This window comes from Aythya marila (genome assembly GCF_965140915.1).
Source record: "Aythya marila genome assembly, chromosome: 4".
Classification (NCBI taxonomy): Eukaryota; Metazoa; Chordata; class Aves; order Anseriformes; family Anatidae; genus Aythya; species Aythya marila.
Window position 1 is genome coordinate 27395025 of NC_139045.1, and position 24431 is coordinate 27419455.

The 24431-nt window shown below is 35.8% G+C and overlaps 1 protein-coding gene across 1 annotated transcript in view; it reads right to left on the minus strand.

Moving 5' to 3' along the window:
* TLL1 (tolloid like 1) overlaps positions 1-24431 on the minus strand; it is a 133558-nt gene that overhangs the window by 29545 nt on the left and 79582 nt on the right. Inside the window, exons 9-14 of the mRNA XM_082758502.1 lie at positions 18560-18675; positions 11516-11618; positions 10102-10218; positions 8939-9084; positions 3693-3888; positions 2653-2778 (exon numbers count right to left, since the gene is read on the minus strand). Of these exons, the coding sequence (XP_082614628.1) occupies positions 2653-2778; positions 3693-3888; positions 8939-9084; positions 10102-10218; positions 11516-11618; positions 18560-18675 (804 nt within the window). The remainder of the gene's footprint in view (positions 1-2652; positions 2779-3692; positions 3889-8938; positions 9085-10101; positions 10219-11515; positions 11619-18559; positions 18676-24431) is intronic.

A 24431-nucleotide genomic window follows, 5' to 3' on the forward strand; every position in this document is an offset into this window, starting at 1 on the left:
CATGCAAGTCCTCTGACCTCACCACCCTCCCCAGGACCTTGATCATCCTTTCTCTGACAGACAGACTACTTAAGATGCACTTCACATTGCCTCAGCTTCTTTTTTTGATTATTGATCCAGAATCTGCCTTACCTGTCTCTGCTCATATATGTGCTCCCAATAACCTAATAGGTAGGGTCACTTCTTTGGGACAGCAGTCACATGGTGTTCAGATACAATTACTTTTGCTGAAGTACAGATGTTGAAATAACAGAGAAAATACCTATGTGGCATATATTGGGAAATAAGTCATCCCCATACAACAGGACAATAGTGTATTGTGTGTATGAATGCGGTTTCAGATAGCACAGGATAAATACATTAATATTTTCCATCTGAGAAAAAAAAATATCTTCAAAAAAAATAATAATAATAGGATTCACAGGAGTTCTCAGTCACATTCTTCTCCATTTGTACCATCACAGTATTGTGACAGCATTGGAAACCATCCACAAATCGCTTTGAGGAGCTGATGGGTGGCAGTTCCTCCTTCTTCCAACTGCTCTGTGCTAATGCTCAGTGCTTACTTGAACATACTGAAAACTGGCTATTCCCTTTTAGCCGATGGCCTCACATAACTACATTTGCACTAGCATGCCTGGAAAAACAATCCAGTTCCTGTGTCAGGGCACACTTGGGCTACCCAGATGCATATTACTCTTCCTCTGGGCACATTGCTTCCCATGTGGAAGACTTCTTGGTATACACATAAACGTCATCTGACCTTGGTTAGGAGAACTTAGACCTCAGTGTCAAAATAAACCTTGCACAGGTTTCAAGACTGCATTTGGATGACACAAATTGTACCCCAAAATGATCCAGTCTTGAGCAAGGATACATCTAACTACTAGTTTTCACTTTCTCATTGTTCAGCATCACTCCATTGTTCCTTGAGACAATATTGGGAAACATGGAAGTACTGGAAAACTCTTAAAACCCTCAAATATGCAGCAGGGGAGATTTGGATTAGACCAGCATGAAGCAATTTTCTGTGTATGTCAACACTGTAGCAAAGCACTGGGCAGAGTTTCTGAGCTGAAGGAATCCCTCAAATGGCCAAACTGTAATAAGGATGTAATGCTTACTGCACCAATGTAGTGATTTTAATTCAACCTTCTAGTGAGTGTCTATATACAGTGAGTAATACATCATGTGGAACAAACACATATACACTTCTAGGGAAAGCTCAGGGCTTTTGCTCCATACTGCACTGCACTATTTAGGATGACTTCTGCTTTTACCAGAGTTGCTTTCCTGTTTGCACGCTGAGAAGGTATTCATTCTCTCTTTATTGGAGGAGGAAGGAAGAGTTTTCTAAAAGACTGGGAATCTTCCCTAATGTTTGGACTCAGATCATCAGACAGCCAAAGCCAAGTTCCTTACATAAATCTGGATTGATGATCAGAGGTCCTATCTCTGTCTTCACAGCCCCCAATAGATTAACATTATTTTCTGCACATTGCCTAATATGTATGCAGACATCTTAATACACTAGACATTCTGAAATAACTTGTTTTTCTAATGTGCTCATTATAAATGTTGAATTTGAGGAGAAAAAAATAAAAAAAAAAAAAAACAAGCTCAATGAGAGCTGCAGTGTAGCATGTCTGCAGTCAAGGACTCTCTTTACCTCACACGCAAAAAAATAAACAAACAAACAAAAACCGCAGAACCAAAAGAACAAAAAGTGCAAAGAAACAAGAAAAAACTACCCCCAAATTGTGACAAATCATCAGTGAAAGCCAGGGAATTGGAAAAATAAATAAATAAATAAAAAATAAAAAAGAGAGACCAGTGAGTCATATCTGAAGAAAGCCATAACAAAGACTGCTTCAATTTTCAAACTCCATTCACCGCTGAAATGCAAACAGATGAACTGAGATAAGAATCGTTTGTGCTATCACTGAATTTGTTGGTGTTTATCAAACAATAATTGCTATGCAATGATCAAGTGCTTTTGCTTCTTTCCTTTGATATGAAATATGTATAGAATGCAAAAGCTTATCTCAGCCCAACCCTATGTTTATATAGACTTCCATTTATCAGATTTTTACGTCTACAGATGATTATTTGAGCAAGCTTCCCTCACCCCTAAAATGCAGAATTTGTTTCCAGCATTAAAAAAAAAAAAATTGTCTGACTGGGCTCACGGAAGAGTTCTCTAGTTTCAAATTGGAATAAAGAATCCTGCTAGAATAAAAGATCTACCACAAGCAAAGGTAGACAGTGAGATCATTAAAGTTCCTGACACTGAGGCAGAAGCACACAGCTCTGCTGATAAATCTCTCCTTGCATACAGAGGGAGACTTTATTTTCATGAGGATGAGTAATATAACATGTGGTTTGAGAAAGTACAAAGTTCTGCTTCACATCATTTCCAGTCAACAACCAGCAAAACCTGGAAAGTTAAATTGGTAGCAGACTTCAGATGGAGATGACAGCTGTGGACAGACATTGCCCCAGCATCACTGCTTCCAACGTAGTCCCGTTTTTCCAATCTTGCTTCACAGACCTCACATTGCTAGGGGTAGAGTGCACAAAAGGTGTGGTGTTTCGTCTGAGTCACCATAGCCTAGGACTGTTGAGACCTGATAACATAGCAATACACTGTACCTTCACAGCTCTTTTTGTCAGGACCAAGTTCATAGCCAGGATCACAGGCGCACTGGTAACTGCCCAGAGTATTTACACAACGCTGCTCACAGCCACCATTGTCAGGTTTGGCACATTCATCTTCCTCTGCCAAGACAGGGAAGAATGCAAAAATGTGTTAAATAATTACCTTCCTCAGCTGTAATTGCTGAATCAATATTAACCCAGAAAGCTGTATGCATGTCATTATAAGGTATATTACATAACACTGTGGATGCTGACTAGAGCATTTTCAAATTCTAAGGAGACCTGCAATGGAGAAAATAAAAATGTGTCTTTTTGTAAATTTGTTTTGTTTTGTATTTTGTTTCATAGCAATACTTACTGACAGCTGTGTTTATAAGCATTTTGTGGGCAACATACAATAATTTAAGCAGCAGTTAATCTAAAGGTTGCATAAAGTATTGAAAGAAAGATTGAAAATCTGCAGCAGGGTCACTTGAAGGGCACTTTATCTCCCACAGAATCAATTTGTGCATTATCATGAACTCATACTCAAAAACAGATTAACAGAATCCTCAAATCCCAGGTTTTCATTCTACTGATATTAAAGTGAACAAGATGCATCAGGGGTGGGGGAGGGAAAGGAATATTGTATTATCTCTACTAGCTGTGAAATACCTGTGTGATTCATTGTCAAATTATTCCTCAGATGGACTTTATATTTGATAACACAATTAGCCCAACAAACATACTTTACAAGACTATATATGTTTCAAAGGTGCTTCAAAACCAATCTGATTTTTTTAACCTGAAGAGAGCAGGTAGTTGGACTGAATATGGTCCTTCATTCTTTGGAGATCTTTTACAAGGAGACTGAAATACCTTTACCAACATTGTTTGACAAAATCATATGCCCAGGTAAAAAGTATGTTGAAGATAATAAAGAACTATTTTAAGTAAAAATAGGTTCAAAAATTTTCATATTCTATCATATTTTTTCTAGCACAAAAACAAATGATAAACAGTTCACATGTCCCAAAATATGCTTTAACATTTACCTTTAAAAAAGTTAGCTGCAAATCCTGCTTTGTTAACTGTTCCATCAGAAACAAACTTCATCCACAGGGTATTAGAGGTAGATCTAATGTCTTCTGGCTTGTCATAGCCACAAAAGTGACCAATCAAAGGACTGTTTTCATTCATTCCATCTCGAATTTCCAAGTAGTCATATGCACAGTTGTCATGTCTTTCAATCTGTAAAAAATTATTTTAAATGACATATATGAACTTGACCATTAATATCAAATAACAGTCAGATAATAAACAGAATAAAAAAAAAAATAAAAATTAAAGTTGGGGTTCTGTTTAGCATTCAGGCATAAGGAAGGTGAGGAAAAGAAGCAGCATCACTAGATCATTTATAATTCCTCTCTATATATACTTTTATATATATATACATATATATGTAAGTAGAATAACTTGAGATCTTTACACAAGATACAACATTCTAAATGGGAAAAAGTAACTAGCAAAGTGAAGATTGCCTCTAAGCTTCCCAGTGTTCTGTCAAATTCCTGCTCTGAGTTCAAGTAAATTTCTCTTTTCTCATGTACACTTATATTCAAGTATAAAAAATTAATAGTTGAATGACTAAACAGGTCAGAAATTCTATTTGGTTTTGAACTATTGAAAAGCTCAATATGAGTAAGATTCTTAGACATAATCAACCTGTATTATTTCAGGTGTAGATCTTTTTTTTTTTTTTTTTTACTTTATTCTTAACACAGTGAAAAATTTTGCATTTGCCAGTATCCATAGATGTTTCAGAGTAACTGAAAAAAAAAAAAGTCTTCATACAGAGCATGAAGAGTTTGGGGCATCTGGAACCCAAAAAAATTAGACCCAAACACACTTCTAAAATTATCAGCTACTAAGCAGACAACAGAACATATGAAAAAAAAATCATTATTCTGCAGATGATATGTCTAGTTTCCTTTGCATGACTGCTGATTTCAGGTGTCTTCCGACTTTTTGGGTCAGTGAGTGAATCTATGTCATATTGTCAGAGAAACATACTGAAACTAGGGCAACTAAAAATGTGCCTCTTATTTAAACAACCTTCCAGATGTCTACTTGGGGTAGCAAGCGGTATGCTCTTTACATAATAGTATTTGCAAAGTCAGTCAAAGCAGGAATTGCACCAAATCAGGGGCAGACTGAATGGGATTCTATCTGGAGCCTAGATAATTATTATGCCTGTCTTTATGACTGAACATTATTCTCAACAGAATAATAAAAATATATTAAAAAATATTGATCTGGGTCATTTTTCTGTAGGATTACTTCATGCTACTCAAGAAATATAGCCCCTTAGCTATGAAAGAATTATCTAAATCCAAGAACTCAAAACTAAATCCTCTAAGAAAACAATTGTTCAACTAAAAGTCTGAATTGTGGGATAGGCTGGGGAGGAGGAGGACAACAGTCAGGGAGAAGGAGTTGGAGAAGACTCAGATTCAACACAGCCCATCCATACTCTGTTAAAATGTCAATCAAATCAAAACTATACCAAAACCCACAAAAATCCACATCTCATCTTCTGACAAAACTTTGCTTGCATGGAAACTACGCAGTTAGTACAAGCAGCTACTGACACTCTGCTCTGGTTGCACATTATGATCACCACTAATCTCAGTAACCACCACAGACTAAGGAGCTTTCATTTAGCACATTAGGAATTCTGCTTCCTTTATATAAGAAGGAAATCTAGGGGGAGGGGCTGTTTGATTTTATTTCATTTTAATGCTATCAACATATGGCACTTACACAAAAAATTTCTCTGTCTTCTTTCCAACTCTCTGATTCTTTGAGTATTTACATACATAATTTTCTCCCACTCATTTCTCTGGCACAATCCATATTGCCGTTTACTGTAATTGCTTAACTGTCTGCTAAGGAATTACTTTGGACCAGAGTTAGGGAAATGAGAGGAAAGTCACGAAGGTCTGGGGTGCAACTACCTCTTACTAACTTCAGTGGCAACTGCATGTTTGCAACTAATGTGGTTAGGCATGTGTCTACCTGAGCACTGGTAAGTGATCTATACTGTAACGCTGATTCAAAATTTTCATTAATCTTAATAAAGGCATGACATCATATTCCAACATGCCTTGTTATCTCAGAAAAATCATATTGCACTCTGATGTAGAAAGAAGTGACCTGGCCCAAAGCCCATGAAAATCAAAGGACGAATTGTGTACTTTCCCCCACATGCATCTGTGGTCTTTTCATGACTCAAGACTTTTAATTAACATCTGTTTTTTTCCATGTTTCCATGTTTTCTATATTTTCCATATTCTATGGGGCAGTATGGAAATTATTATTTTTTAAAGGCTATGTGCAGCTCTGAGTTACATGTACCAAATTCCCACTGAGGTGAAATGTTGGTTCTCACTCCTTATTTTTGGCAGAAGAAAACATTTCACAAGTAACATTTCACAAGTTTGAAATTTCATATGGATGAGAAGAAACTAAAATGTTAGCAAAAGCAAGATCAAAAAACAAACAAACAAACATAAACAAACAGAATTTACAGGGAAAAAAAATACATTTCTTTAAGGAGAATGAAAGGTACCATTGGATCTGAAGAGTTTGGAAGAAACCCAGAATTTGAATGGCATGAGTAAATTAAGTTGAAAAAATACTGGAATTCCTAAGACAGGTACATAAGCACAAGAAAACACTAAGAAATCGCCTGGTTAAATGGAAAGCCAGCTACTTTCTCAACATTAATTTGTACAAGAAAAGAAAAATTCTTGCACTTAGTTCCAGTTTTGAACTATGACTTTAGACTAAAATGTAATTCATAAAAATTCTAGACTACATTTCTTTTATAGTTCCTTGGACAGAAAAGAAAAAATTAAAACAGCAAAAGATTTTATCAAAATACAAAGATTTGAGAAGCTAATCCAAGAGCAATCGCATTTCAGGAGAAATCTTTCAGTTGCTTTTTGTTACTGTTAATTTATCTGTTGATAGAGTTACATTCCAGTTCAGGTATGCATATCTGACTCAGGTGGTAGACTTTAGTCAGAAAAGGTGGGGATATATCCCTAATGGAACCCTTACCACCAGGAGATTAATATGGCACAAACCTACAAGTCTGGATTGCCCTCACTGGTGAAACTGCCTTCCAACACAGGACCATAAAAAAAATAAATAAACTCAAGGACCACTGGTTTTCAAAGAGCATTAGTTCTTTAAGATTAATAAAGGTAGCTATAACATTAAAGTATGTAGGTATCTTTGAGTATTAATAAAGAGTATTAATAATGGTAACTATAATGATGAAGCAAAAAACAATGGAGTTACAATGGACTCTGCATCTGTGCTAACATCTAGGTACTGGAAAAATATAGCTCTCCACCAGGAAGCCAAGTAAGTAAGAGTAATCCCACACCCAGTGGAAAACGCATTGCCCACCACAGGCAAAACAGGATGACTCATTGATGCAGTTTGGAATTCTCATCTTCCTCTGTGCTTTCACTTCAGAATGGAGGTTATTTATACAGTTATTTTTTCTAGCATTATGTATGGATAATGAGAATTCCTCATACTTAACTGTACCTTTCAAAGGACAGAGAAGTAATTTTCTCACAAACACACTGCAATAACTCTTTGGCCTGACATTTACTTTTTTTGATCTAAGCTGGCATGAAGAACTGTGATTTTCAAACATCTTTTTGTTTTACTAGGCAGCACACCAAGGATTGAGTCCAGAGTGGGACTTAGTACCAAAACACAGAACACCTACGTTTGAGCACTTGGACCTGAAATGGAAATCAGCCCCAAAGGTGAATGTCTAGGCAGGGCACTTCGTTGCAACTTCCAAAACAGCTCTCATTCTCAGCAGACCTCTGCAGACCAGCCAATAAGAAATGCAGCAAAGAGATGTAAGAGAAGTCTTGTATCTTTCTGGGGTACCTCATTTGATTCTCAATAGCATCTTGCCACTCTGGATTCACAGCTCAGACTCTCCCTTGAGAAGTGTGTGCCTTTCAAGTTCCTACTCTTAGAGACTTTTTTTTTTTTTTCTGTTAAAAACACATATAGCACTAAAACCCTTTTTGCTTGACACCACCACCCAACAATACTGCCGTTTTTAGGAGGTGTCAGTCCACGTTTCACCTCTAGAGAGCGCCATTATACTAAACAGCCTGCAAAAGAACTGGAAGATAACATTTCTTCCAATAGCCTTAACCACTACTAAAATCGTGCTCTCATTTTCTCTGTACAGATGAAACTGAACCAGGGTCATGTACCATGCACACAGACCATCTCTGAGTATCTCCATGGTAGTCAAATACTATGGCAAGTCTCCTATGGAGGTTCATAGAGCCATTTCTCTTGAGATCACACTAAAAAATACTGAGCAACTATGGCAGACTAGAAAATCTCTGTATCTAGTCAGTAAGTTATACAAAGTTACTGCTTAAAGAGAGAGACTAACATACTGTGTTAAGTAACCTTGAGCCAGGCGAAGCAGTCTAAATAGCATCTGAAAGGCTCTTGGTGGGGAGAGCTCATCTTGTCTGCACTAGACCAGATTCCAAGTATATTACTAAATTTATCTACAAACTTCAAGTCGGTCTATAATGTATGTATATATAACATGTATGAAACATTGTTTTTTCTTTCTTATAGAAAAGTTTACCACTGTTTAGCAATGTTTACATAGAAAGATGTATGATAATGACACACAGATATGACTCACCACAGATTTTTTTTCTGCCCCTTCTAAGTATATGTTTGTAAACTGAGTTTAGTGAGGCCTTATTTATATATATATATATATATTTTTTTTTTTTTTCTGTATTTATATATATATATGCTTTTTTTTTTTTTTTTTCAAAAAAAAAAAAAAAAAAAAAAGCCAAACACCACAGGGTTTTGTTTCCAGATAGACATTCCTCTTTAATGATAAGATTCAGTTAAGGCACAAAATCCTGGTTATTTAACAGAATATTAAAGCAGCCTTACTGAACTGGATTATGTATTTGTTAAACTGCAACAATTGCCAGAACTTTAAACATTCCAACTCAAATAACACAGATAATATATAAACCTTTAATCTTCTTGAAAATTTCTGCAAAAACCAAGGTCTCATGGAGAGAAGAATTGGATTCTGTAGATTATTTTTGCTAGAGAATTAATAAATTCCTTCACAGGTTTAATGAGGATTTCCCTTAAATGTCATTGTTAATCATTCACTAGACACTTTTCTGAATTTGGTCAAAAACTTTACCTCAAATGCTTGAAATGTTAATCCTACATTGTAATTTTCAGACACTGTTATTTTCCACACGCATTCCTTCATTGGTCTGTAGTCATCAGGATAATTGGGAGACTGGATCTGGCCTTCATTTTTGTGGATTTCACCTCCACAGATAGCTGGCAAAAACATAAAAGTCTAAGTACATTTACAATAATGATATTTACTGTCCCCCATGCCCAAACTGACATCTTTATGCCCTTCTTCTTTTTAAAATTAATGAGAAGATTATTCTAGAAAATACTTAGAAAGTCTACCAAGGACAAATTATTGAAATCATGATTGATTTAGACCACTATACATATTTCTGTTAGTCAATGTAATGCATTTCTAATAGTGCTAAGCATTTTATAATGTTGTAGAAGACTGAAATCACTGATGACCTGAATTTATGTTTTACAGAACATATTTAAATGGTCAAAATAGTTCTTAGTTCACCTTTTTAAAATATTTAATATAAATATTTCTTCATTATTTACCAACCTTCAGAAAGAGAAAAATAAGAGGAAAACCTTACATTCTGTAATGATCTATATATTTTGTTCTACAGTTTAACACTTCAGGCTTACACTTAATATGAAAAAACAGCTAATATAAGTAAGAAATATTTTCAGTAAAAGTAAATGCATTTTTTTCCCAGGATTCTTACTAATAATTATGTAAAGAACTGTAAGTAGCAATTAAATCATCCAGTTCAATATTTAAGAAAACAAGCTCTATTTTAGTTTGAACAGGTGAACGTAGACTTCCTTATATACTCAGAGTAGGGGAATATCTCTTTATTAAGTAATCCTAAAGCATATGGAAAACTTTAGTCAGATTTTCTGAAGAATGAACAGAAAGTATTCAAAGAATTATTTCCACACACGAAGCACAACATGCACATTTAGTTAATGAAAGAACAGGCAAAAACATTATGAATAATATCAGTGGTGTCCCTAGAAAAGAGGTCATCTGAAATCTGATCACATGAAGTTTCAAAATGTATCTATTAAGCTGACATCTTTTAGTCTCTTTTAGTCATAAAATAGCAATTTCATTTTCTTATATATACACAGCTATATATAGTCAGAAATATATTCATTGGTATCTGATTAAGATTTTTCATCCAGAACTAACAGCACTAATCAACCAACCTTCATAAACTGCTGCAAAACCTTTTCCAACCCAGTTGCTGCTGCTGCGGAACTCGATCCACATCCTGCTGTCAGAGGACGCAAGGACTTCTGGCAGTTTGTCACCACAAAACCTGCCTAAAAACATGCAACCAGTGACTGCATTTTCTGCCGCCTCTGAAGCCAAACGCTGCAAACATTTACACGTGTTTAACATTATAGACAGAAGTAGCATAACCAGCTCAGTGGAACTATTCACATGCTTATGGTGGAGCACGTGTTTCTGCAGATTGGGACGTAAATACACAAAGATTTTATTATAAAGCTTTTCATTGCTGTCAGGCTAACAAGTCAAACTGTAACATCTTGGGGGAATTAAGTTGAGAAATTATTGATATAGAATGTTTCTATGCATACAAACCAAGGCATTTTGGGAGGGTAAAATGAGTACTAATCTTAATAGATGAACATAATCCGTGTCACAGTAATACTGCTCATCGTGTCTAAGGACCAAAGAGATTTAAAAACTAACATCCAAATGACCCTGTACTATGTTATCCTTTTAAATTCATCCTAGGTAGGTGAAAATTTCATTTGTTTAGGAGACACAGAAGGGAACAAGACGAAAGAGCATTTACTGTTTGGTCTTAATTGTTTCCTCTTTTCTTTTCAAGAAAACAGGCATTACTGTTAAAAAGCTGTCCCCTGTATCTATTTCCCTTTTATCTCTTTTTGATTGTTTTTAAATTGTGGCCATTAAAATGCTAATTATTTTTAGTCTATCTTCTAAAAACAACCACAAAACTGGCCTAAGAGGTTGGAGACTTTCATGTTTCCGATGGTCTGAAATTCCCAGTTAAAACTGTAGAAGACCACGGGTTGTCAAACTTAACCTGGTGTTATTCAACTGGTGTTACTTATTTTAAGACTATGGAACTAACAAGGAAAGGTTGAGTTCAGAACAGCAGAAAAGTTACCCTTCCTTGACACTTTAAAAATAAAGGCTTTAAAAATAAAGCCTTAAAAATAAAGGCTATGCTATTTTAAGTCATATTGCCAAGGCAAAAGGACTAGTACAAAACATGCACCTGTACTATTACCTGTACAGGTCGCATATACAGAAATCACCTGTGGAAACTTCATATTTTAACACCCATAAGCAAAGCAAAAAGTTGCACGTTTTGTAGTTTCTTTCCCCACATGAAACTGAACAACAGCTAGCTGCAATGAAAGGGTGGGCTCAGGTTTGAAGTTAAATGAACAACTTATTTGAGACCATTTCATTTTTTTGTTGTTGTTGTTTTCCCACCTTAGTTTAGATACATTCTAGACACCGAAAAAAAAAGAGTATTGTGTGTACAATAGCAAGCTAGAAGTCCACTGAACTGATTGAGCCATGTAACTATGGACAGAGCAACACTGGACAATTGTATACCAAGCAGAGGTGATTTTCTCCAGTAGCCATCTCTTACTTCAATATAGTCATACCAACAGAGACTGCTCTTGTACAGGTCCATTGTAGTGAAGTTTAAAACAATCTGCAATCAGAAGAAATCACATATGATTCTTACCAGAAAATGATCTCAACAGCATTCTGCAGAACAGAAGCCAGTGGTCACCCATAAAAGGATCCCAATTGCTTAGATAATTAACTTCAATTAATTTTTTATACTAAGCAAAAGTTGCATGGGACTATTAAAAGGTTGTTGTTTTTAATTTATTCTTACATAGTCAAGAAGATCCAAGACACATATTTAGTTGCTTACAAGGAGATTTTCACTGAGAAATACAAATTCAAGAATGCTCATATGGTAAAATAATGTGCTGATCTCGTTTTAAGTATGTTATTTGATAATTCTCCTGCCAATTCTTCTTCCATTCCATTCTGTGACTATAAGCAGCACTGACAGCTGTAAAAAAGAATTGTTTTTGTTTGTGTTTCCATTCAACTACTGTTTTGACAAGATAATTTACTTTCAAAGAAGTTATATATTGACAATGGTGGACCATTATACTGAAAACAGTATCATTAAAAGAAATAACACAAGTTCCTTTTTCACACAGATGTAATGAAAAGCTTTATATGTATATTTTTTATAAATAAAGCTTTTTAATAAAAAAGTTTTTTGATAAAGCCTTTTATACAGAAATCTCAGTTTTCTGCATTGCTGGAACTTAGACTCCTGATTTCACTGGGCACATCTGTAAATAGGCATATTTTCAATACATAATATCAGGGGTACTGTAGACCACCACATTATCCCACTTTGGTTTAGAAATACTAATCTTAACCTGCCATAAACTTACACTTTTAACAGAGAAATAGATTATACTGATTGTAGGTTCACAGTAGCTACAGGCTGGACCCTGACTGACTGGGACAGTCTTAGTGTTATGCCCTGTAATTTTAGGGACGAGTCAAAACATGAAGATTAAGACTCATTCATATTTTGTATTATAAAATCTCTTTGAATTCATTTCCTTTAATTGGATTTAAGCATATCTGAAAAATAATGCATCTTCTCCCAAATCAGTTCCTCAGTGTAGATTAATAAGTATTTCAGACTAACTATAAAAAATTTCCTTATTTACATATAAGCATTAAGTGGTAATATTTTTAGCTCTGATCCTAGGAACTCACAACTAAAACCTGCTATTACAAAGCAAACAGAAATTGCTGCATAGTAGCAAATACCTCGTAGTGCAAAAATATAACTCCATGGAGCTTTTTGTGTCAGTTGAAAGGAGAAGAATTTACCCCTAGTCCCACTGCAAGGAGTAACGCTACTAACTACTACTACTACTTAGTAACACTACTAACTGGAAAAATGGGCCAGACAGTCATGCGGGATGACTTCCACCTTTTCTGAAGGCACCACAAGTCTCTCCAAAGACAATGATGTGTTACAATAGTAAACCAGAAAGGCAGAACTTTTTCATAATATTACATTTTCAAAAGAAAAACAGCTATTGGAAGAAGCTAATTTAAAGCTCCCATAAAGCCCTTAACATTAGGCTAGCAGAAATTTTGATTTCACTTACTTTTCACCAAAAAAAAAAAAAAAAAAAAAAAAAAAGTACACACACACAATTATATTCTCAAAACCCTCTGTTGTGTTCATTGGAGAATGGGAAAATTTCTATCTTGAAGGCTGTATTGTATCTTACCCCACCACCTAGTGCTGGCAACCTACTGATGGGTGAAAAATCAAGCTCATGGGTATGAAAAGCGATGTAGCTTTCACCTTTACTAATTTGATGTCATTGGAAACAGAAAACATCTGTGAAGCTGCAAATAAAACCCAATAGCCAGAAATCCTGTACAGCAAGGTATATTAATGCTGGCAGCCACAGCTTTGTGGGATGAAGGTATGAGCCACAAAACATGCCAAGGACCATCAGGACAGCACTGAATAAACGGATACCTGTTCTGATGTTTAAGTAAGGCCAAACATTTACACCCACAAGCTGCTACCACATCCACAAAACTTCCATAAGTGTTGCTGAAACCACAGTCTGTCTCTAGCACTGTGTTCTTCATGGGAACATCCTGCAAGCAGCTTTGGAACATTTTCAGTGAAGCAGATGCAAAAAAATTGCCTGTTCTCTCTGTCTTTGGGCCCCTCCCTTATATCACTTTAGGGCCACAGAGGGAGGTAGTAATTTAGTCTCAGATATGTATGCAGAGAATGTACACTTTGATGTTAGTTTGATGCTTTGGAAACTCCTCAATATTTAAATAATATTAACTCATGTCCACAACTGCTATTAGCACTGTGGATCATAATGACCCATAACATTGAAAGTCATCAAATTATATTGATGATCAAATTATATATCAGGCTTATGTCCTGAGCTGCAAGACAAGAACAGACTGATATGAAATCAGATAATTTCTATGTAACTCCTACTCTTTGTTGCAATAATAATTACAATAGAAATGAACATATTTTGATGAAAGCATATGCATTCCTTACGCTGACAAGTTTGCGGGAATACATATTCAAATATTTTGAGCTATTTTTCCATATCCATATTTTACCTGGCCTTGAGTATAGATTCCATTTCCCTGAACTTTGAAAAACAGCTAATAAAGTCCTAAAAAAAAAAAAAAAAAAAAAAAAAAAAAATCAAATAAAAGTATTATGTAGACAGTGGATGTGCTCTTAAGCATGGAATTAAAGGAGAATGAAATGCTCTCATTTAATCATTCAGTGAATGAGAAGAGTTACAGTTTTCTTATAGAAAATACATCAAACAAATCAGTGCCATTAAGAGCTGGAGCATGTAGGGAACTGCGGTGGAGCAAGTAGGGAGTGTTGTAGGGTTTTTTGGTTGTTTGTTCATGTTTTTAATGAAAGCCAGTCCAGAAATCCAGACGGTCCACTGTTTAACTCCAAGGATTTGAACTAACTAACCTCTGGGACATCCAAGATTTGATTCTCAGCCTCCTGCATCTTTGCAAGTTCTGTGGGCTAGACTTTATGACTGGTTTCCCATTTCAGATGTAGCAATTCAGGTTAAATAGAATGAATTTCAACTGCAGAGGGACAATTCAGATGATTCAAGTAAGCACAACACACACTCTGGATGCACTCTCAACAGAACAAGCTAGTGTTGGTAGAAACCTGGGTTTCTACCTAACAGCCTCTATCTTCAATCTATTATGCAATATCTCTCTTTGTATGGTTCTCATTTTCTTTCCCCTTTTTACTAGGTTTTCACTAGGCCCTTGCTGGGGAATTATTTTTTTATTATTATTTTTTTATTTTTATTTTGCAAAATAGGAATACTGTTTCCTTTCTAGTATTACTGAGAAATTTGACATAAATCATTCAATGTTGTAATATTCAGTTTCTAGATTGTTGTGCTGTAGGCCCAAAAAAGGCATGTGTCAAAGCGGTAGTTGACACTCTCAGCTGGCATTTACTAGGCTGCCCTTAGCAGTCTACTTGTCCTCTACTGCCCTTAGCAGTCTACTCATCCTTTTCCATCCATGTCAACCTCATCTCAGCCATGCAGGCAGAGGGGTTCTCAAAGGGGAGGATTTTTCTCTGCTCAGATGAGATGCAGACAGCTGGATGAAGGTCAGGCTACCTTCCATGTCTGCTTAAGCTAACTCAGCTGGCTCTGTCGGAAGCAGGTTATGGAAGCCACATCCTATGCCCTCTCCATGGTTCAGCTGTTTACAGCCTTGAGGTCTCTCATGAGTCTAGCCACAAGTTTTCCATTTTGCAGGACACAGCTGAAACATCAGATTTCTTTGTTTTCTGTTTGCAAATTTGCCTTTCTCCAAACCTTAGTCACCAGGACAGAAAAGGGAAAAGGATTGTGTTACTTAGGTGTGATCATGTCACGATCCCAAAGGGCTGCTATCTAAATGGAAACCATTAAAATGTAATAAGCCTCCTTAATGGTCCCTGTCTTTGAAACTATATGAAATAACCTTCACAGCCTGACTCTGACTTGCCAAGGTATTTGATGATACAGCAATTCCTTAACATTGACTAGTATTCAAGAGCATAACCCCATATGCAGAACCCCCAGTCTGTCACAGCATGATTTTTGGTTGGCAAGAATAAAAATATATAAGATTCTTTCTGCAATTCTGCAAAGTATTAAGGACAGATAGAGACAGGGCAGAGCTTGTTCAAGGGGACAACGTGGCTGAAACTCTTCATAGGAAAAAACAATCAATGGATGTTTGTCAGTGCAATTCAAGAATTATTGATTACACAGCAGTTTCAATTGTGCTACTGCAGCTTTAGAATATATCATACTGCCCAGCACCTGGGATATTTAGCAAACACCAGACAGTACTAACTAAATTTTCTGCAAGTGGCATTTTCCTCATCTCACCTAAGGAGTTACCTGTCCTATTTCATCATTCACTTAAAAATTAAGGAAAAATAGGAAGTAATGTAACTTATTCAAAAAGAAAGGTTAAAAAAAAAAAAACAACCAACAACACTGGCAGAGTTGAAAGTCCCCATGCCAACAACACCTCTACACACCAGAAGGAGGGATTCACCCTGGAAGAGGGCATACAGTGTTACTAACACCATCCTCCCCCAGAGATTTTTCTATGTATAGGTATACTGTGTACAGCTATTTACCATGTAGTCTTAAATCTCAGGAGAAAGTAAAAGGTGAATGAACTGCCTTGTTTTAGTCATAGGGATGCACATATTTATTTTACACTGGGCTGCCAATTTATAATCTTTACCAATAAAACAATTACTACAGCCAGAGTGTACCACTGCAGTCCTGTCCTTCACTGATTTTCCTGACAAAGATCAGAGGTGTCTGTACATGTAGAAAGCAGCATGGATAGAATAGAGTTCTCTAAACTATGCTCAAACAGCACAATACTAAATCTCAGTAAATAAGAGACAAGAGCTAAACAATCTGGACTGATGCTTTTTCAGTTTATTTTTAGGTGACTAAAGTGCTCACTGATGTTTCAGAACATGATGTGATGTACTTATATGTACTCTAACCACCATCTGACATTTCTGAGATCTATCAGGGTCAAAACAGCAAAAAAGGAAAGACATAGATTTAAATATATATTTATTTCCCTTCATAATGTGAATATGTTATCATAAATGGCTGAAAAAACTTGGGATCACGCATAATAAGTGTGTCCAAGGCAACATGCAATACGCATTAGTTAACATTTAGACCTCATTTCTGCCACTCCACTGTCTGCATCAAGTACTTGCTGCAAATAAAGTAAGGCACTATCCTGTGGGAATAGCACTGACAAAACAGATTTTTTGGCATTAGCACAAATATCATTTATGTTGTTCTCGCTGAATTCTATGGAGACTATGAGAGCTGGAGGTCAGAACAGTGCCCTACAGACAGGACGTAATACGTCAGATTACAACAAGAAAACAGGGTTTAATCATTTTCTCCCTTGGAGAGGGGACTAGGATTGGAAGGGAGCTGGTCTCCTTATATTGCTGATTTCAGGACAGGGCTTAAGCTTTTCTACAGCTCATTAGTGGTAACAATCTCAAGGCATTATAATAGTACTACAAACATATTATAGTTACCAACATTCGCAGATACAGTTGTGCAAACTTGTGAGTGTGCTATAAATTTTAAGCGTCATAATTTTCCAACTCATATATTAATGTTATTTTCAGAAGCCAACAATAACTGTAGATGAACATTTGACTTTTATAACTGAGAAACAGGAAAGAAACCTAAGCCATTTTTGTTGTTAAGAAGCTGTGTGTAAGAAGCAACACAAATAATGGGAATATAAAGTTACTTATCTAGATTACTTTGCATCTTTTGTGCAACCCTTCTCTTATTCAACTGTTTTCATTCGTTTTTCCCTGCAAACCTACAGAGCCACCCACACCTTCCAAGCATGTTTATTTTTCCTCCTGTCACTGGCTCCTGCCCAGAGGAGGGTGAACACAGTCCAAATGACTTCGCTTTCATTCCTCACACTAGCAAATGCTTTTACAGCTCCTCAGGATGCACATCAGGGACATATATTCTTGGTGTCTACTAGGACCCTAACCTGAAATAAACACAGAAAAAGTAATCCAACTTGGAGAAACTATGTCCGATATTGAGTGGGAGAAAACTGACAAAACTGAAATATCTGGGGGCAAATGCTCTGTTTTCCTCTTTGGACTTCCCAGTTTTGAGACTGGTGGTGGGTCTGAATTCTCAGCCTTCAGGCAGTATTTGCTTAATATTGGCTACTGCTTCCTGTAAAGAAACTTACAATATTATTTTCCCTGCATATTTTGTCTGAACATGAAACTTCTCATTTCTCCCTCTATCCTTATTTAGAGGCAGGCTAATATTTGAGCCAATACTTTAAAGCAAGATTCAGCTAGTATGTTTTGAAAGTGTACACAAGAAAAACAGGTTTTGCTTTCAGTGGGATGGCAAACTTTTCTGCCCAAACTGCTCTCACCAAACCAATCTCTTTATCCACATTTTCCCTAAACTGACACCCAGAAATTAAAACCCTATGCATTAAAATAATACCAGGGACACCCAAAATACCACTTTTTTTCCTTTATTACTGTTTCACAAAATCTCTTTCAGCATAACAAGGATCTCCCTCAGGCTGAGCCCAGCTACCAGTCCCAGGCAGCTCAGCTTGTCTGAGCCCGTACTGGAGAAGAGACCATCCCAGAATCTGAACTACCTCTTTGCCAAGACGCCAACTGCATTGAAAGCCAGTTTTGAAGGGGTTTCATGACGTAGACACATAGCAGACTGAAATCATGACTTCATTTCATGTGGAAAGCCACTGAATGGATGCTACTGTGGTCTACTGCCACAGACCACAGTCAAATCAATGGCACAGCATTCATGGTCCCATTCAAGAGACATGGCCTATGGCCTACCATGATTTTCAACTATTCTGCAAGCTTTAAACATAAATGCAACATTTTACTTTAAAAATAATATCTGTGTTTAGCTGAGAGAATGTTAAGAATACCTTTTCTCCTGGGGTCACAGAGATTCGCCATATGCAGTGCGTGTAGGAAGGATAACCATTTGGAAAGCCTGGAGAAGAAAAGTTGCCTGTAGATTCCTGCAGTGTTTCTCCACAGGCTGAAAGAAACAAAATACAGTAAAAATATAAAATTGAATGTGCCTACCAGAGAAAAATGTCTTTCCAATATCTATTTAGAATGCATTTAACTCACTGCAGATGCAGAATGGAAAACAGACTAGTTATTTTATGATTTATTCAAAACAGTGATTTTAAGCCAATCTGACATTCATTCCATTTTACACAGGATGTTTTTATTCCATGAACTGTTTCACTTGTGTGCTGTCTGCTGACTTAACCAAAATTACAGCAGTCTTAAAAATGTCATTGCTGTCCATCAACTGCAAAATTATATATATAACTATTTTGCAGGGAAAAAAAGTTAGCCACACCCTTAGTCACATCCTTTATGAACTAAAACAAACCTAAAACAAAAACTGACATGGTGTGATTGCCACCATACTGGAATTTTGTCAGAGGTTTCATTTGATTTAGTACTTTGCCCACATGAGAGACTGGGCTGACCTAAAGTCACTCATATACATTGGTATAGAAAACTTAAGTCCTATTTTCAACTCAATCTCTTGCAACAATGATTTGTAGAGAGAGTAATAAAGCAAAGCCAATGTAAAGTCCTAAAGTACTGAAGGATTTTATATTCTTTATTATTGAAGCTTTTAGAACCTATATCTCACCCATCAATCATGCTACTAGCTGCTGGCTGACTGATTAATAATTCCCCTGCACACTAAAATACAGCATTGCAAGCTCCTGCCATCCTTCCCCATTAAAACTGATTCTGGTAGGCTGTCACACCTCAGTCAGTCATCTTTTTGACCTTCAATCAAGTTGTTTCACCCACTGATTTTGCAGGTGTGATATGAAAGATGTGAATTTGAGAGTATTATCCCATGACTGACAGTGTAATCAGATCTGCAGTGCTTTCAAATTATAGCACTGCCAGCAGGTGAACCACTGTATCCATCAAAATCTCAATGAATTATAAATGATCTGGAAAATCTTTAAATAAAAGGGGACAAAAGATTGTTTATGACAAAGAAACAATGCAGCTGTAAAGGCTGTCTTGTTAAAATGCATCTAAGATGTAATCTGACAACTACACTGTAATATCAGGCTTAAGCTACATTCAAGGCATTAAACATGCTCTCTGACACTGAAATGGTTATTATGATGAGGAGAGAAAAAGATTTTTGCAGCCCCCCAAAAATTTAATAGCTGAAGTTACTATCACCATGTTCTTTAGGAATGGGAAAAAAAATAAAATAAAAAAAAATCTTTTCCTCCTGTCATTAAAAAAGTGGGTTTTATGTCTAAAAAAACCACAGACATTCACAGAAAATGACACATATACAAAAGGTATTCAGTACTAAATAATTATTTCTGTACAAAGCCTTTTCAGTGAAAACGCTATATCCATAATTAACCACAGTTTATTTTTAACATGGCAATGAATGAAAACTTGAATAAATTGCAGAGTATTGTACTCCCATTCCTCAAGTGCTATTGAGCTATATCATAGGTTACAATACATATGCAAAGCATCTAAGAGAAGACCAAGGGTAAATTCATAGTGTTGTACAGGAGCAGAGGAAACTAGAACCCAAAGCAGAGATACGCGGAGCAGGAGACATGCTGACAGTTAAGGAAAATCCAAGTGTTTCACTCTTAGATCAGAAGAGCCCTTAGAGCCCTCCCTTATTCCTGCCTTTATGCATGGCTTCAGTCAGACTATACTGCATCAGCATACCCTCAGAAGGAGTACAAATATAATTTCAAATTTTAGTACATCATCTTTTTGCTTTAGTTAAATAACTATTTTGCCAATGTTAGTTACTAAGCAAGCCTTCAGCAGATGACACATGCATCTGATGGAGAATGCTCTTTGTCCAATCTTCTCTGTTCACGTTGCATTTTTTCATTTAAATTTAACTTCAACTCACAAATATTGACATTATGAAGTCATGCCATGGACATTTATACATAATGTGAAGTATGTAAGCAAGCAAAATGCTATCCAAGTATTTGAGACATACTAGAAGTCAGTTCAAATGCAGCCCTGCAATTAGTAAAAGGGCAAGAGGAAAAACACTGGCATAATTATCCCTTACTCTATTAGAGTCCTTAAGTAACCATTTATAAAAGTAAACTAACAGAGTATAGTAGCTTTTGAACACTCTTTATGACCAAGAGAAATTCTAAAATGTACAGGATTATTTTCTCCATGCTCCATATACAGAATTTACATATAGACATAAAACTACATACTTCAGCAGAAGAAAAGCTGTCATTGATTTTTTTTTATATAAAAGTTAAAGAATAAAGCTATATAGCACAAAGCTAGCTCATCTAACAATTTAACTTATGTAAATATTAAATGCCTGTGAGCTCTCCAATGAATCAAAATTTTCATAAATACTTCTGAACATAAGGCAAGCATAAGAAAAAAATAATAATTGGATAACTTCTATTAACATAACTAGAATTTATAAAATAATTTTGGGTTTTATATGTTTCACAATATCTACAATTTATTTTTTAATTTCTGGTTACTGAAGGGGAATGTAGTTTAAGTTAATCAATAGCTGAATTAATTATCTGTGGAATCTGAGTTCCAGGCTGGTTTCCAGAGCTGATGTTAAAGGGTTAATATTTGAGCTCTTCTTATTTAAAGCACATTCCTCTACAATTGGTCAGTGGTTATTGAAACTGTTAAAACTCTGTCACTAAAGAATTTAAGGTTTTTCTCTGTAACTAGACTGTGCAGCTGCATTATTTGTGAATAGGCTTGTAAAATGGTATATTTTACACATTTTAGTGTGTTACAGTCCATGAGTAACAGACTTCACTTTGGAAAAGAAAGGTAAAAGTAAAAACATAATAACAAACACATACTTAAATTTCCTCAGAACTAGTTTTCGTGTATTTCATATCAAAATAAATTAAATGCAACTTTTATCTCATAGACCTCTGCTTTACAAATCACTTGTATATTTTTTTAATTCTGTAGTTAATCATTATCATGGCCAATGCTTTCTCCACTTTTTTTTTCTTCCTAGATGTCATGCCTTATATGATAAACTCATGAAACCAAAAATTTAAATCGGTGGGTTACTGTTGATTCCCCTTTATAGGAATCCTAGAGAAAAGAAATATATGAATTACAGGGAAAAGGTCTTAACATAAAAATTTTAATTTTTCTTATGTAGTCAATAAAGACTGGCTTTTGAAGGTGGATGTTCTTTTCTAATCTAGAATCTAGTAGTCAAGGCAGTAAATTAAGCCTGAGGAATAGCAAGAACATCAGAAAGAACCAAACTGGGTAATCTTCATCTGTTCTTTTTCCACACATACTGTCACAGATCCTGGCAATTTGGAAATTTGCTGAACTTCTTACATCTCCCTTCTCTTCATCTGAGCAACCTTCTACTGCCATCCATTATTCAGTCCCACTCTGCCCACTTTTCTTGTCCTCTCTTTCTGCCTAGCAGCATACTTCTCTATCATTTTCTATTTCTTATTCTCTTGTTCCTATGAAGTTACATATGCATTTTAAATCAACTGCAATTTCTACATACATGTAGGACTACGATAGCAAACCTACTTAACTTTAGCAGTTGCACCAAAAGAAATAATGTTGTGTTATCCTATCGAGCAGACAAAACTGTAATACATCCAGCCTTAAATATCAAAAACTCTTCTCAGATGGCAAGACAAATTTAAAAATAAGGCTGGCAAAGGAGGGACTCTCAACTCACATGCTTGCTTTACGTTGTTACATGGCAGAATAATGAGACCTTGATTAAAATGCAACTAGATCCCTATCAGCATCTATGTTTTCTTCTGACAAAAATCCTAAGAAAAAAATAAAACTAAATCAAAATTGCTGTTCAAAGGCCACTGAGTCCTGGCACTTGCTCAGCTGATGAAAGACAGCTTCACCAATCTCAAATCTGCTTCTCAGTCACTAAGATCTTTCCTGAATAATGTTACTGAATATCCTGCCTAGCTAGAACAATCCAGGAATCAGCTGCCTCACTACTGCACCTGATTTCTCCAGGAGCCCTGAGCTCAGCTTCATGCTCATGGGCCCCAGAAAATGCAACAGGCTTCTCCAACCAGAAACTGCTTGTGGCACTAACTAGAACTCCAAGAGAAACATATACAATACTGCAACATTTATCAAAGAAGCACGTACCTCTGGGAAATACTGATTTGAATTCCTATTTCCTGTCCTTTAATTGTATTGCATTTAAGGCAAAACAACTGAGCACATGAAACTGAACACTGACTTTAAGCAATATTTTGAATATAATGAAAGAAATGATAACTCATTATTATACATTTTCATGAATTATATGAAAAGGACATTTTCTCTGAATAACTATTTGAACATTAGCTCTAAAAGCCCATTTTCTCTTTCTCAGCACTCAACAACCAAGGCTGGTGGGTTGTTTTTTGTTGGTGGTGATGGTTTTTGTTGTTTTGTGTTTTTTTTTTTTACACTTTAATCAATGTGATAAAAGACACTGGCTATGTTCACAGCTATTTTGATTCTATAGAATATTTTTGTCTTCAAAAATTTTGTTATCAATATACATGTATACATTTATTCTCTGCATTTATGAAACAGTTACTGTCTATATACTCTTATTAGATAGAATGCTGCCAAGAAGAATTATATTATTCAAGTTCTTTCCATACCAAAAGAACAGAAAAAAAAAACATTATTCTAACTGGAGCAGTTGTTAAAGAAAATATGTTAAAGTGGTTTCTCCTCTGGTAAAACCATGAGCACTGTGCATGTTCTCCATATACAGAACATTATGATTTGATGTACTTACAGTACAAACCAAAAGTATATTTCAGCAATATAACGCACATCAAATCAGATCTACATCTTCAGTATAACCCACTGATGCTGATACAAATCTCCATCACGTCAGTCCTTCTGTATTGATCAGATGGTAAAAAGCAGCCATATAACTGACTTGAAACAGTTACTGTGCCTTCATTAAGTCCCAAGAGGAGCAGGAGGTCTGTAAAACTTGACACAGAGTTGTTTTGCCTATCCTCCCACAATGACCTGGCTGAGAGATATTGTTCTGAAATGTTTCAGTTTAAACCAAAGCTTAAAACAGATTGCAGCTATAGCCAGAGCAAGAAAAGTAAAACCTTTTTACTTTGAAATTTCCACCATTCTGCTAGCACTTGGAGAAGAATTAGCTCCCATAGTATTGAATTTTGGTTACTCTGGAGTTGCCTCTCATGTCTCTGAGACAGACAGACAGTCTGAGATAAAATATTAATTTGTATTGAAATTATAAGATGCTAGGATGAGGCAGAAAATATTCAAATACTAAACATACCTTTTACAACTGTATAACATTTGTAATAAGACCTAGCCTGTTCATCCATAAAAGACAGTTTATACCTTAGATGTCATGGCCTGTACCAATTCCTGACATTTGGGGGGGGGGGGGGGGGGAGTTTGTTCAGAGCTGATTGCAATAATTTAAATTTACTCATTTCACACTCCACTAAAATTCAGAACAAACAGGACTCCAGTCCTGATGTACATTAGAAGCAACTCTTCTGCCTAATTTCACAGCTCATTTTACCCAGCAAATATGTAAACCAGAAGTGACATTAAACATAATTACTTTTCTAGTCATTGAACAACTAAGCAAAACAGACTGAAACATCATGAAACTAAATATTGTTCCATGCAGTTTATCTATCCTTAAGTGCTTTGCGTTCCAGAGACCTTACCTACAAGATTTTTAATGATTCAGTT